The following is a 13,809-nucleotide window of genomic DNA, read 5'->3' as shown; positions in this document are numbered from 1 at the left end:
AAGTTTGCATGAATTGCTCATCTTACAATGCCAAAATTCCTTCCACATTTCTGAGCAGAGACATACATTTTCTTGACATGGGTATACACATGGATATCTAAATACTGCTGGCATTTGAAAAATCTGACATTTCATAGTACTGTAAACCACCTCCTTTTGCGTTCAGTGTATCTTGGCACATTTAAGAAACAAGCAAAACTGAAGAAAAAGTTTGAGATGTGCTTGAAGACAGCACTGGAATGCTCAACCACTACTATACAAGTTAAGTGATTACATTTATTGTCTTTCTATAGTATTCAATCATTTAAATTCAAGAAAGGCACTCCAAAACATGCATGGCAGTTCTAAATTTTGGGTACTTGAGATGCTATAAACACAAGGTCAAAAAACCTCAAAAGCATGATCTTCTGGCTTTGCAATACACACATATTTTCACAGGGCTGTTTTGCATGGTCTTGAAAGTATCAGTCTTACAAGCTTTGTCTATGTTGTGTGTGTACATGTGCATGCAGACACAAAAGCACATATGAAATATATCAAATGAAAGAAAAGATGGAATTTCAAATGAGTTCACATACTATTTTTTCAATGATTTATAATAAATACATATTTTGGTGATAAAGAAACCTTTTCTACCAAAACCTATATGACAATAGCTTTTGTACTTATTATTATCAGGTTCCAAGAATATGAGAATAAACTACTACTACTTTGTGTAGTCATGTAAGCAATAAGCTGTTCTCATACGAGGGTTAGTGCTAATGCTGGTGGTGTCTTCAGGAGTTTGTACTGTAAGAGAGAGAAATCATGAGTGAGAGAGAGGGAGTGTGCAGAAACCACAGCGGATTACATTCAGTTTTCTGAGGTGTTCAGCAGAATCTAAGGTTTCCCTTTAAAAAGGGTCTCTAGACATTTTGGTTCTAAATACCACTTTGAAAAATGACCTACATAAACCAAAGATACCCCATAAACCTGATTTTGCAGAAAGTCTGAAACAGGTCAGCCCAAGGAATGCTTCATTGTTCACATATAGTAACTTAGATTCAGTGTATGAAACAGTTAAAGCTGAGCCAGGTCACAGAAGGTGATTGACAAAAATAACCTACAGGTCACTTCTGCTTTCAAAGAGTTGTTTAAAAAGCTCATTGTGGAATTGCCTGGTGAGGTTTCATTTATTAGCTCTGGGGGTCAGTTTCCACCAGCTGAGAAATACCTGCATAAGAAATCTCTGAAATATGGAATGTTTTTGAAACTGGCAAAAGTTGAAAGTAATCGCTGTGATCTTCTTTGACCTAATCTACTAGGAATGTGTGTGGATTTACTTTCCTTAGCACAGCAGTCTTATGTAATAATGTTGGCATGAACATATGGATGAAGTTGACTTTCAATAGACAGCCAACTGGTCCATCAGGATGGCAGACAAGAGCCCTCTCTAAGAACACTCTTCCCTTCCTCCATAAATAAAGAATTCATGTCACTCCAGCAGTGAGTTCTTTTTGTTTGGTTATTTTGTTTGGGTTTTTTTTTCCTTCATTACAATTAATTGTACAGCTGGGCTGTATTTGTTGTCCATAACAATTTCTACTATGTCTTTTTCTTGTTTAGTTAAAACAACTGGCAATAAAATAAGGGTAGGTGAATGCGTTACTATGGTTCCTGTTTATAGTGCAGAAAAGCAGGCACAGAAAGAGCACAGAGACAGAAAGGTCACACTCCTTGCCAAGGCAATTTATATCATTAAATTCATATTCTGGTGTTAATTGAATTGCTCTTTGCTGGATGTGCAAGTTGAATTATGTGTCTAAACCCAGAAAGAAGAGCATTCTGGTGTTATGGGATAAGGCAGATACAACCTCACTCAAACTTCCTTAGAAACGAAAAATCTGTCTGCCTTGTGGTCTTGACTGCAATCTGTGATGCAGAGAGAAGAAAAGCACCAAGTGTTCTTACAGTTGCTGATTTATCATTAGTGCAATCTGCATCTGCTTTTAGTCAGATATTAAGTAAAATAACTATTTTGTAGTAACAGCTTTATTTCCTCATGTGCGACTACGATTTGGTAGACGAATGCTTCCACTCCCCAGCTGCCTTGTCTCACCTATCCCAGGTAGGGCCAGGAGAACACACCTGTCTTCAGAGACACTAGGCACAATCCCTTCACAATACCTCCACCTGACAGGTTGTTGTTAGTATAAGGAGTACTGCAGGTGCTAGAAAAGATCAGCAATAAGAAGATGCTTTACTGGTAAATATGAAAATGAAGGGCCTTGTTCCCTCAGTCTGTCCAGAATAGCCTTCATGGTAGCAGGTGTGCATTCCTTGGACTTATTTAATCTTATGTAGCACACATTTGGACTGCAATGCTGCAGCAGGCAGAACCCAAGCCATGGATTTACCTTTTTTTCTCCTTCCCCTATTCACACAGATTGGTAATGGTTTCATCCAAGTGATTCACACTGGAAGAGATCACTCAAGCCAAAAGGAAACTTTTTTTTTTAACATGATATTATGCACAGATAAGAAGTGATTGACTTTTGGCATAAGTTGTCATATTATATAATACAAATATATTAGCAAAATATAGTATAAACAAAGTCTTCCTTCAATGTTAGCATAAACTTTGGTCCGAGGAAAGCAACACAGTAAAGAAATCTTATTCTTTCTCAGTTCTGCTGGAACATTCTGATAGCCAAGGACACGTGAAAATTCCCTTTCTTATAAATAGTATTTAATTTTCATTTTCCTCAGTCTGGAGATACTGCACATCCTTTCTGCCCTTTCATCCAGTTATTTATCACTTTATCGTAACTACATCAGTCATACTGGACGGAGTCAAACAGACTTCCAGGAAGAAAAACTGTTATGTAAATGAGGACAAGGAAGAAGTTTCTCACTTTTCTTCTTACTTTACTTCATTCTTTTTCTTACCAAAGAAAAGTTAAAAAAGTCTTTTTCCCTGAAAAAAATTCACAGGTGCTTCACAGCAAGGAGACAAAATGGTCTGCTGCAGCAATTGACGAGAACAAGCAATTACCTACCATTATCTTCTGCCAGAATGGACAACACAGATCCAGATAGACTTTCTGATCTCTGTCTCTATAATAAAGACCATGTCAAAATGTTGATAAAAGGGGTCCAGATATATTTTGTTGTTAATAATCTTGAAGGCTACAGGCAAAATTGAAATTATTAGCAACAGAAATTTGACTGCTGTGCATGTAGCTTTCGAGCATGTATTAGCTAAACTTATATAGTGTCCCCATCATCACTAAGTCATTCCATGACTTACAGAATATTTTATGCCTCTCTATCCCTTTATGTAAGTGAATTTAAGGAGTATCCATGAATGCATATGAATGTGGGTTTTTTTAAGTTTCTATACAAACATGCTGAAATCAGCTGCTAAAGAATATGATCAGTTTGGTTTTCTTCCCAAGCTTCCTAAGAGTCACACCATGAATCAAGTGTGTTTCCCAGAACAGTTTAGCCAGTTTGTCTTGATCTAGTAAGATGAAGATATAGTCCAGAAACAAGCTAAAATTCCTGTTGTCTCTGCAGATATAGAGAAGCTAGCTGGTGCTAGGAAAGGTGCATTCAACTAGCTCAAAGACTGTTGATCAGCTGTGCCTGACAAATATTGTAAAGCACAAACAACACACATCATATATGGTATATATGCATTTTGACAGGTGAACATAAGACTATAAGTCTTCCGGTTTTTGTCAGTTCTGTGCTGGGACCATAAAGGACTGGTATAAAGGATGCAGGGATGCAATAAAAGTTTTTGTATTTCCACAAATGTCTATAACATGGCCATGAGCAATTGTCCAGCACCAAAGGGGAAACAAAATCAAAATAAAATGATGAAAGAACTTAAATTTAAACTTTGGTAAGAGAATATGATTAAAGCATTGAATTTTAATTAAAGAGACATTAGAATAATTTTTTTTCACCCTCATTGTTTTACTTTAGGGTTAGTTCTTTGAACCATAATAACTGTGGCTCTTATTGTTTTACTAGAATAACAGAGATGTGAAATGCAGAGGGTGAGTGAAACGGAATTCTTGGAAGAAATTGTAGAAAGGAATATTCCAATCAGATACAAAGCAAAAAAAAATCCTTACTAGAAGGGGGAGGGGGAAAGCTTGACGGGGAATGCTCAACTAAGTAAATGGGTCTAATTTTATTTTGGCCATGTTTGAGTTTGGAGAATTGCTTCAAATGTCTTTCAGAGATCCTTTCCAACCAGAGCTAGTCTATGGTTATATGTGTGTGGCATGACAGCAATTTTGTATACATATGAAGATCACTAAAGCCAACTGACTTAGAAGGTGATCTGAGAAAAGACAACATGTTTAGCCATGTTTGGTATGAAACTAAAAAGAGCTGTAAAAGCTCTCCATTTCCTTCTCTCCAGTGTTCTAACAACCTATAAAGATAAAATCTTTTGCCAAAACTTAGTCTTTATTAATAAAGGGAGAGTGGTATATAAAAGGAGTAAAATAAAATAAAATAAAATCGATTCTGTAACAAGAAAACAACAAAGGTTATCAACAATGCACTTTAGCAAACTTAACTTTGTATTTGATGCTGTAGGTATAGAAAGATAAGAGGAAACTTAAGAGTTCTGAGCAAAATTACTTTCAAAGTATTAACGGAAAGCAGAAATCTTGGATGACTTGTAATAAAACTAGTTCTTGAAAGAGAGCAAAGGCCAAGCTGAGTTGAATTAGAGCCTACAACCATTTCTCTAGCAGTTCAGAAAATGCCATCCCTGCAGATTAATTTCTGCAATTGGAAGAATTCTTCTGAACATTGGAAGGGTTGTCTGCCTGAATACAGAAATAGAAACAGCTGGTCAGACTCCAGAAATTAAGGTCTTCAGGTTAGAGAGGAATCTTACAGCAGCCCTAAGATGCCTCTAGCACAGCTGATAAAAGACCGGCATAATTATATCTGAGCCAATTTTCCTAGCCCTTGGCAGTATGGTGGGCAGATCACACCAGAGCTTATGTTTCAGGTCCAAATGAGATTTAACTGAAAAGCTGCAACATCATCCCTCTGAAGTCAACATTAATTCTGAGACTAATAATGAGTGCCATTTCTGCTGTCTCTTTCCACGCAGATAATTTCTGTCAAAACATACCTCTGGAACTGCAGTCAGACCTATTTCAGCAAACACTGCCTCTGACTGTAACACACATAAACAACTCTGCATCCCAGGCTGACTCAGACCTTACTCATCCTCACTAGGGAGCCAAGTAACTGATTTTGGGTGATTTCTGCTCTAGTTCAGAATATTAAATAAGATTGGACATGTTTTGAAGGGGCAGAAAAACATGGACTGCATAATTAATCTCTGTGAAAGTTTAACAAATTTAATTTGTACTCTGTTGCTATATCCACTCTTTTGCCCTTTGCAGTACTTACTCTAATTAAGTTTCTTCTGAGAGCAGAAATTTGCCTCCAAAGAAGAAACAAATAATGCAGAGAAAGCCATTAAAAACTTAGCTGTTAGAGACCCATCATTTGTAAGAAGGCGTAAAGGTAGCTTCCTAAAAATTGACAACTTTGTAGCTGCTTAGGCTGAAAACTGTTTGGGGTAGGGGTCATCTCTTTTCACTCTCTGGGAAGTATCTGACACACTCCTAATGTTATGCAAATAAAATAATGAACCATCATAGCTGTAGCCAACCTGATATTCCCAGGCACTTCTCAAACATGTGATTAGGGTATATCAGAGAGGGAAAATACTTAAACCAAACAAAAACCTTCAACACTCTGCATTTTGTAATTTATTTTCTTGTGACAACAGTGTCTTTCCTTTGAACATGCCAACTAGCGCTATCACTGGTAAGACCACTGGAGGCTGACGATGGCAGGGTGTTCCTCAGCAACAGAAAAGGCCATAACTTCCTGTCCCAAGCCTATTTAACCTGACAGAAAAGATACTGCGCTGTGCTTTACATGGGTACTCACGGCTCAGCTTGGATGCTCTGGTCAGCAGCTATGTAGTTGGCAGGGATGTAGCCCTGGAGCTTGCGGCCAGGACAGGCTGACCCTGTTGGCAGGAGGAGCCTAGCGTACCACCAGCCCTCATGGGATGCATCCAGCACTTCAAGCTTATCCCCGGCGTGGAAGCTCAAGTCCTCCTCAGTGCGAGCCTCATAGTCGAAGAGTGCCACAAATGTGCAAATATTCACCAGATGCTGGCCAGGCAGTGGAGGTAAAGGTTTCTGCTTTATCTTACTGTCTCTGTCTTTCTGTCCTGCTTGGCAGTCATCCTTTACCACAGCAAGGTTGGTGAAGACTTGGCTGACTTTCTCATCCTGCTCACCATCTCTTCCTGAGAATAAGAATGGGATGTAGGGTTCCAAACAGGTGCAGTGCTTCTGACAAAAGTTTCCCATCCTGTTTCCTTGTGCCTTCCTCTGCTTCTACTTTTCTTTCTGTTTTCCCAGTTGCAATACCCTTAGACCAATTTGTGCACCATCAACATTTTAGCATTTTGTAGGATTTCTTCTCTCCCTCCTGCTTTGGCACAAAATGAAACAACTCTTGGCACAGCTGGAAGCTTCTCTCTGAGCCCCACTGAGAGCTCATTACAGGCAGGTCCTGGATCGGGAGTGAAACCTGAGTATTCGAGTGCTGGAGCACATGTGGAGGGAATTTCTCACTTCCTCTTCTGAACAGGAAAGCGACACAAAGCTGTGCTAGCCTGAGCTCCGGGAACCATTGGGGAGCGTGGAGCCTCTTCTCCCACAGCAAAACAACAAAGTCAGAACATCTAAGCAAGGGAGGCTTCTCAACTCTTATTGCTTGGGATGGGTGTTTTCTTATCTCAGATAGAGTCCTGTCATCTGATCAGCGGTGAACGCCTGTAAAGTCTGTTCTGGTAATGATTAACTAAGCTGACCTGCCCGTTTCCTTAGAAGTCTCTGACGTGGACAGCTTGAATATTTCTCTTTGTTTCCTGGTTTGCTCTGGTTTTGGTTCCTGGAGGGAAGCCTTTGCTCACCCGAGGCCGGCTGACGCCCTCACCTGGAGTGCATCTGTGACTTCTGCTCTTGCTTGCACTCGAGCACTTTCACCAGCTGAGCACCTGCCCTTCAAACCAGTTCTCTGGCTTTTCTTTTTACTGAGCTGGGTTTGGCACCTCTTACAAGGCACTTCTTACATGGGGCTTACAGTAATACAGCAATAGATTTTAATTAATTCCTTATTCTGCATTTTAAGGAAACTAAGGCACTTGCCAAAAAACAGTTACTCTAGGTGGCTGGCTAATTATATCAACCACATATAAAAGTGACGGCTGCCTTCCAGTCACCATGTAAGCCAATGAAACTACATTGACCAATATATTTCCATTTCTAAAACACCTATAACCTGGCATACAGACTGTGCACAGGCATCCGAATACTGCTGTGGCAAAGCAGCCTGGAGAGCTGACTGCCACATCGCAGTAGTTCTGCCCAAGCTTTAAAACAGCTGGAAATAACCACAACCTAGGAAACACACAATGCTTGCGGCAGGAAGTGCAGGAGATAGCCTATCTGAGCAATGCAGTGGCATTTCAGTAAGAAGAAAACTCTTACAAACGAGATGTCAATCAAAACCCACACGTGGACCTATAGCTTCCTGGTGATAAAGCAAGCTGGCTCCTTCTCTCCCTCACCCCAGGAATAACTGCTGTTTTCCTAAACCATTCACACATATCTCTCAGCTCCATTTAGAGTTCTGGCTTCTGTTGCCTTACTTTACTAGAAAGAAAAGCCAACTAAATCACTTAGAAACCAAAGCCATTTGTTTTCATCGTGTCTCTCAGTCCTCTAAATGAGGAGACCAGTGGCACAGGCAGAAGCCTACTGATGGACTAGGAGCTGTGGGATGATTGAAAGAAGTTTCCACTGAAACTTCATCACTTTCAGGTGCATCTCCACTGAAAAGGGCTGGGGAACTGCTCACCTACTCCTGTTCTGCAATGCTGCAAAGGACATTGAATAAAGATGAAAGTGCTAAACATTTTAAGTGATCACTAAACCTCACAATCTGTACTGAACCCTTTGGGTTTGGTAAAAAAATGGCATGCTGATTTTGCAGATTATGAAAATTGTATTTAGTTTCTGAAGCACCACTGGAGATTATTTTTTCCCCACAGCAATTATTAATCACTAGCCAGATCAATAACAACAGAGATACCCAAGAGATATTTTCTTTTCTTGGCTCTGAAGGACAATATGTAAAGTCAGGAAAGGCCTATGTTGAAAAGGAAACTATCTTCATTAGTCTTGTTTAATGAATTGTCTATATTTACTGAAATCAGAAAATATTAGAAAAAAATTTATTAAATAATCTGGTTTTTTTCAGTTTGAATATTTGATTGGCTTTTCCTGTAGTTTTGTGGTCCTGGCAAGTTGGGCATTAATCCAGCAAAGATTTCCATACACATTTACTGCACAGAATAGTTTCATCATGACAATAGAGCTACTTGCGTTGTACAGAATAAATTTTATGTATGGCTCTTTTCAGGATCAAGACCCATCTTTACACCCAGGTACCAATGTCGATACACATTAGAAATCACACTGCATTCCACTCATGTGTATGAGTGTATACACATATGAGTATATGGGGCTTAAGCCTACAAACATTTGTGTATATGAGTATCTTACCTGAAAAAAAACCCAGGCATTAAATTGATCTTCTCTCCAAACTTATGGCCCTGCTTGGCTTTACAGGACCAGAAAGACTTTGGCTGGAAGTGATCAATAACCATAAATCGGATTACTTTCTTCCAACCAACTCTTCAGGATCAGTTTTATTTATGAAACAAGCAGGCTTTAACAAATAGCCTTGAAATTCAGTAGTCAGATTTAAAACTCTCCTCCAAAAGAGAGACGAGTGTGGTTGCTGAGAACTGCTGAGCAGACTCCCAAGCCCATGTGGGGCAGGACTGTGGCTGAGCTGTGGTGGCCACGCTGAAGCAGTGCCTCTGCAAGGGTCTTTGTTCCCATCCTGGTGACTTCATTGAGGATTCTCTGCATTTCTGAAAATAAAGCAGTACTCTTTATCTTTTAGAGACTATATAATTTTATCACAGGCAATAAAAAATGAACAGGTAATAAAAATGTTCTTGCTGGTTTTACAGAAAAGAAAATAAAATTTGATAAATCCCATAATCCTAATTTTCACGCTCAAAAGCATGTTCCAAGTTTGGAACAAATTAGGATAATCATGTATATTATGAGGCTTTTCAATATAAACTATTGTTTGAGTCCTCTCCACTGGTATTACATATAATTTTACAGGATAATCTTTGCAGCACCTATTTCTGGGCTTAATTTAGTTTTGTTGCTTTGCATCCCACTATATTTTCTTTTTCCAAAAGAGGCCAAACAGATCTGTATTGCTTACTGGCCTTCTATTCTTTACTTAATTTGTTTTGGAGGCTGAATGTCAAACCAGAAATTGTCCAAATAAATAAGCTACTAGATGTAAAGTGTCTGTGAAAGACTTAATCAGATATATTGATGAATTTTATTAGCAAAAATGCTTTCAGGACACAAGAATCTCACTTCATTCTTACAGCCAGCAATAGCTAGTGAGAAAGATGAATTTATTATGACCAGTATGGCACATTTACAGTATGGATACTGAAACTTAGTATTCTGATCCATATATTATTTAAAAACTCATTAGTATTGCAAGTAGTTTCTTGAAATATGGAACACCTTAAAGCAAAGATGGATCATTTACAATCTGTGTATGACAGGATCATATAAACTTAGATTTTAGAAAACCAAACAAATCTGTTCAATCTAGCAGTACTTTCCCTCTTCAAACTATACAATTCCCCTTGCTTTTAAAGTATATTTCCTTGTTCAATAAAGAAAAAAGTCCACACTGAGGCCATAGGTTTGAGGATGACAGATATCTGAAGTAACTTTTTATATTTGGCATGTTGCTTGCAAAGTCCTATATAAGTAAGAATCTTGCAAATAACCTTACCCCCTCTTAAAGGATTAATTTGCAGTACTCTAAATCCATTAAATCAAATTCTAATTAACTGAAAGTCAATATTCTTTAGGCCTTGTTTATTCTACAAAACAATCATGTTTAAACATGGTGGTGAAACACATTTCTCTTAGTTGACTGAATGAATAGAAGAATAATGTGTTGCTATGACATGTTTTAGTAAAGCTAGTACAAACATAATCCACAACACTGATATTAATTGAAATGCTCTTTGAATAAGGTACTGGTCTGCACGAATTAAGTTATCAGACCGAGGCATACTAAGCAAGTACAGATAAGATTTGAATCCATAATAATTCAAAAGTCTTGTTTTAGATATAATTTTTATTTCTGTTCCACACTTTCAAAAACAATCTTGTAAGAATTTTCATTAAAGGTATTTCCTATGCTTATTGATTTATATGTGCTCTGTATGGAACGATAGGTATCATTACATAAACCCTTAGAGTTTTAGAAAAAATTAACCATCCTCCAACTCATAAATATGCTGCCCCATATTCCAGAGATGGAGAATGAAGATCACTGAGCACCGGATTTGGTGCTGATGATACATGATGTTTGAAACAATTTCCTTATGCCACGCCAAGAGTTACAGCCAGAACAGTACTCTGCTGGGGAAAAAAGAATATTCAAGACAATATCCACCAGGAGTTTTTTTCATAAATATGAATCAGTTCAAACTGGAAATTGAGAGAGTGTTTTTTCTTCATAAAAAGATGAGATTACAACAGAAACAAACATTTTCCTCCAGAATTGTTTCAAATTTTATAAACAGGAAAAAACTCCATGTGGGAAAATGAAAAATTAAGACATAAAATACAAGAATCATAAGTAAATAATGTATGAAACTGCTGCCTGTAACATTACTTTTTATATTGTATAATCTTTTTCAAGTCATTATATTGATGCATTAATATATGCTAATTTAAATATTTGATGTATTACACCTCACTTACAAAAACCTCTTAATACATTATGATAAAGCAAGTCAAATGTTCCAGCAAAGTAAAATATTCAAATAATATGATCTTTAAAGAAATTAGAAGAAAAGTAAATGCATACTGCTCTGAATCTGTGCTTGGGAAATAATTTAAATGATTAAATATTTTAAAGTTGTGTTGTTTGGGGTTTTTTTTAAGGTAACAAATTGAAATGGAGCACAGTAATTTTTTTATTACAGCTGTCTTTTCAGCTATATTTCTTGCCATTTGCACATTAGAATAGAACACATTACCACCACTTTGTAGCTTTTTTATAATCCATTTAATCAGCACTTCCATTTTGTTTCTGTAATTTGCAAATTGCCATTCTTTTCAATGAAAATAAATTATGAGTGTAATTTTATTCTTGACAAAATTGTTTATTCTTATTGATTAATCACTTTCCCGGTTTTGTGTATTATCTTAAACCATAAATCCACAAAGACATAGAGTTATATTTGATTCGGCATTTTCCAACTTTAAATCTTTCGCATTTGTAATGAGAAAACTCTTGCTATTTATTTTCATAAGGCTGATCCAGTAATCCATCTCTACTCTGAAAAGCATTAAAAGTACATTTTCAAGTGCTTTGGTGATGAGGGTTGCTTATTTATTAGCTGAATTTGGGCCTACAACAGGCTACGTCTGACAACAAATGAACACAGTGCAATAAGGCTCTGTCAAGAATTGACAGAATAGAAACTATCTTTATTTGTTCAAACAATCCGATCTCACTCTGACTAATTTAATGTGAGTTTTGCCATTATGCGCAATGGGACCAGACCTCAGCCATTATTTTTCATTTTATCTTACATTATTCTAAATGATATACAGCACACACTGTTAAAAATTGTAAGTTAATTTGCTTTCTATGAAGCAGCCTTTCTAAATAAAACCACTGCAGCTCTCTGAGGCATGAAAAATACTTCTAATTGAAACTATCTCTGAGTGGGAAAAAATATGGTAAGTGGATGACAAAGAATTATCAGTGAACATGACTTTCCCATTCTTTTAAGAAAATGTATTCCAAAACTGACCCTGTTATGGATAGGTTTTAAATTTAGAAAGTGTATATATTTATGAAGATTTTATGATGGGTCAAGATAATTTCTCACATAATTCTATCAAAGTCTGCATGCTATGCCATGGATGACTTACCCACATGATTTACCATCTTTATCTTCAGAAGTTGGAATTGCATGAAAAGAGGCAGAGAAATCCAAAGAGAGATGGATGTAAAGGAATAATGTATCAAAGTACTGTACGCATGACTTCACCTGTGAATTAAAGTGTTGGGGTTTTTTTCCCAAAAATAAAATCAGCACTCTCTCCTGTACTGTGTATATGGGAGAGGCAAGGAGCTAAAACTTAGAATATACTGATTCACCATACAAAGGAACCTATCTTTTTTAATTACTTTAAATTACTGAAATATTACATGCAATACCAGTAGAAAAACATTAGATATTAAGTTTAGAATAGAAGAGAGTAGTTCAGCTCACAGGGACCTACAACAATCATCTAGTTCAACTGCCTGACAACTTCGAAGCTGGCCAAAAGTTAAAGCATATTATTAAGGGCATTGCCCAAATGCCCCCGAAACACTGACAGGCTTGGGGCATTGACCACCTCTCTAGGAAGCCAGTTCTAGTGTTTGACCACTCTTTCGGTAAAGAAATGCCTCCTAATGTCCAGTCTAAACCTTCCCCATGCAGCTTTGAAGCATTTCCATGTGTCCTATCACTACCAGGGAGAAAAGATCAGCACCTTCCTCTCAACACCATTTTTATTTTATTCTTCCTGCTAGGTAAACCATACTTACACAAATTGCTCCACATTACTGTACATAGTGAACACACTAGGATTTTGTTCAGCTAAAATCTACAAGAAAAGGGCTGGGTCTAGCATAAGTTCTGGTGATTATATGCAACCTGTGCACGGTCCATCTGCTCGCCAGACTGTCTCCCTCTCTCCTTCTATATTTTCTATACAGTTTCCTATCTCTTGCTTTCTTTCTGCTGTATTTGTCTTTCACAGGTATGAAATGAAATGTTGTACAAAGAATATCACCAACATGGAAGACATTGTCTTTTCGAACCAGAGGAACAGGATCAGAAGTGCCCCAGAGCCACTTCAGGATGTGCATTTATATATTTTCCACATTAAAAGGAAAGGGCAGGCAGAAAAGGAAGCTATAATCCTGGGGTGTACTTCAAAATTATGTTGGGAAGCAGCAGCCAGGGCATGGGTTAAACTCTGGAAACAATCTTAAACAACATAACGTAGCCATGGCCAAGGGCACAATTGATTTAAAAACTGTTTTCTTACCTGCCCATCTTCGGAAGCATAGACATAATCTGAAGGTCAACAAATACCAACACTTAAGTGACTTATTTCTTTATTTGATCCAGTATAAAAGGTCTTAAAATCATGTTTTTCTTACTCTGAAGTCAGTGACAATATACTGTAAACACTGGTTTAACTGAGAGCAGAATCTCATTTTTACCCTTATTAAATGTTTCATTATTCTTTTTAACCAGATATTGACTTATGTTTAGAACAGTCTTTCTGGAAAAGTAAAGATGCAGTATGTTTCTTTACCATGTTTCAGCACCAGTCTGACCCGTTTCCTGTGTGTTCAAAATAGAAAGTTTCACAAATGAAACCAATGCAACTTGTCCTGCAAATATGTATACTCTTCTTCCTTTCCATTTGTTTCTGTGTTCTTCTCTTCCTCTCTCCTAGTATCTTTCCTATATAGTTTCCTACCTCCTCTTTTCTTTTTGCTGTATGT

The 13,809-nt window shown here is 37.4% G+C and overlaps 1 protein-coding gene across 1 annotated transcript in view; it reads right to left on the bottom strand.

The window, feature by feature from the left end:
* Positions 1–6,797, bottom strand: part of FRK (fyn related Src family tyrosine kinase) — a 55,399-nt gene extending 48,602 nt beyond the window's left edge. The window contains exon 1 of the mRNA XM_030490638.1: positions 5,980–6,797. Within this exon, the coding sequence (XP_030346498.1) occupies positions 5,980–6,410 (431 nt within the window). The 5' untranslated portion in view covers positions 6,411–6,797. The remainder of the gene's footprint in view (positions 1–5,979) is intronic.
* Between the last annotated feature and the right edge of the window lie 7,012 nt (positions 6,798–13,809).

This window comes from Strigops habroptila, chromosome 6 (assembly GCF_004027225.2).
Source record: "Strigops habroptila isolate Jane chromosome 6, bStrHab1.2.pri, whole genome shotgun sequence".
NCBI lineage: Eukaryota > Metazoa > Chordata > Aves > Psittaciformes > Psittacidae > Strigops > Strigops habroptila.
This window is presented reverse-complemented; position numbering and strand designations above follow the sequence as displayed.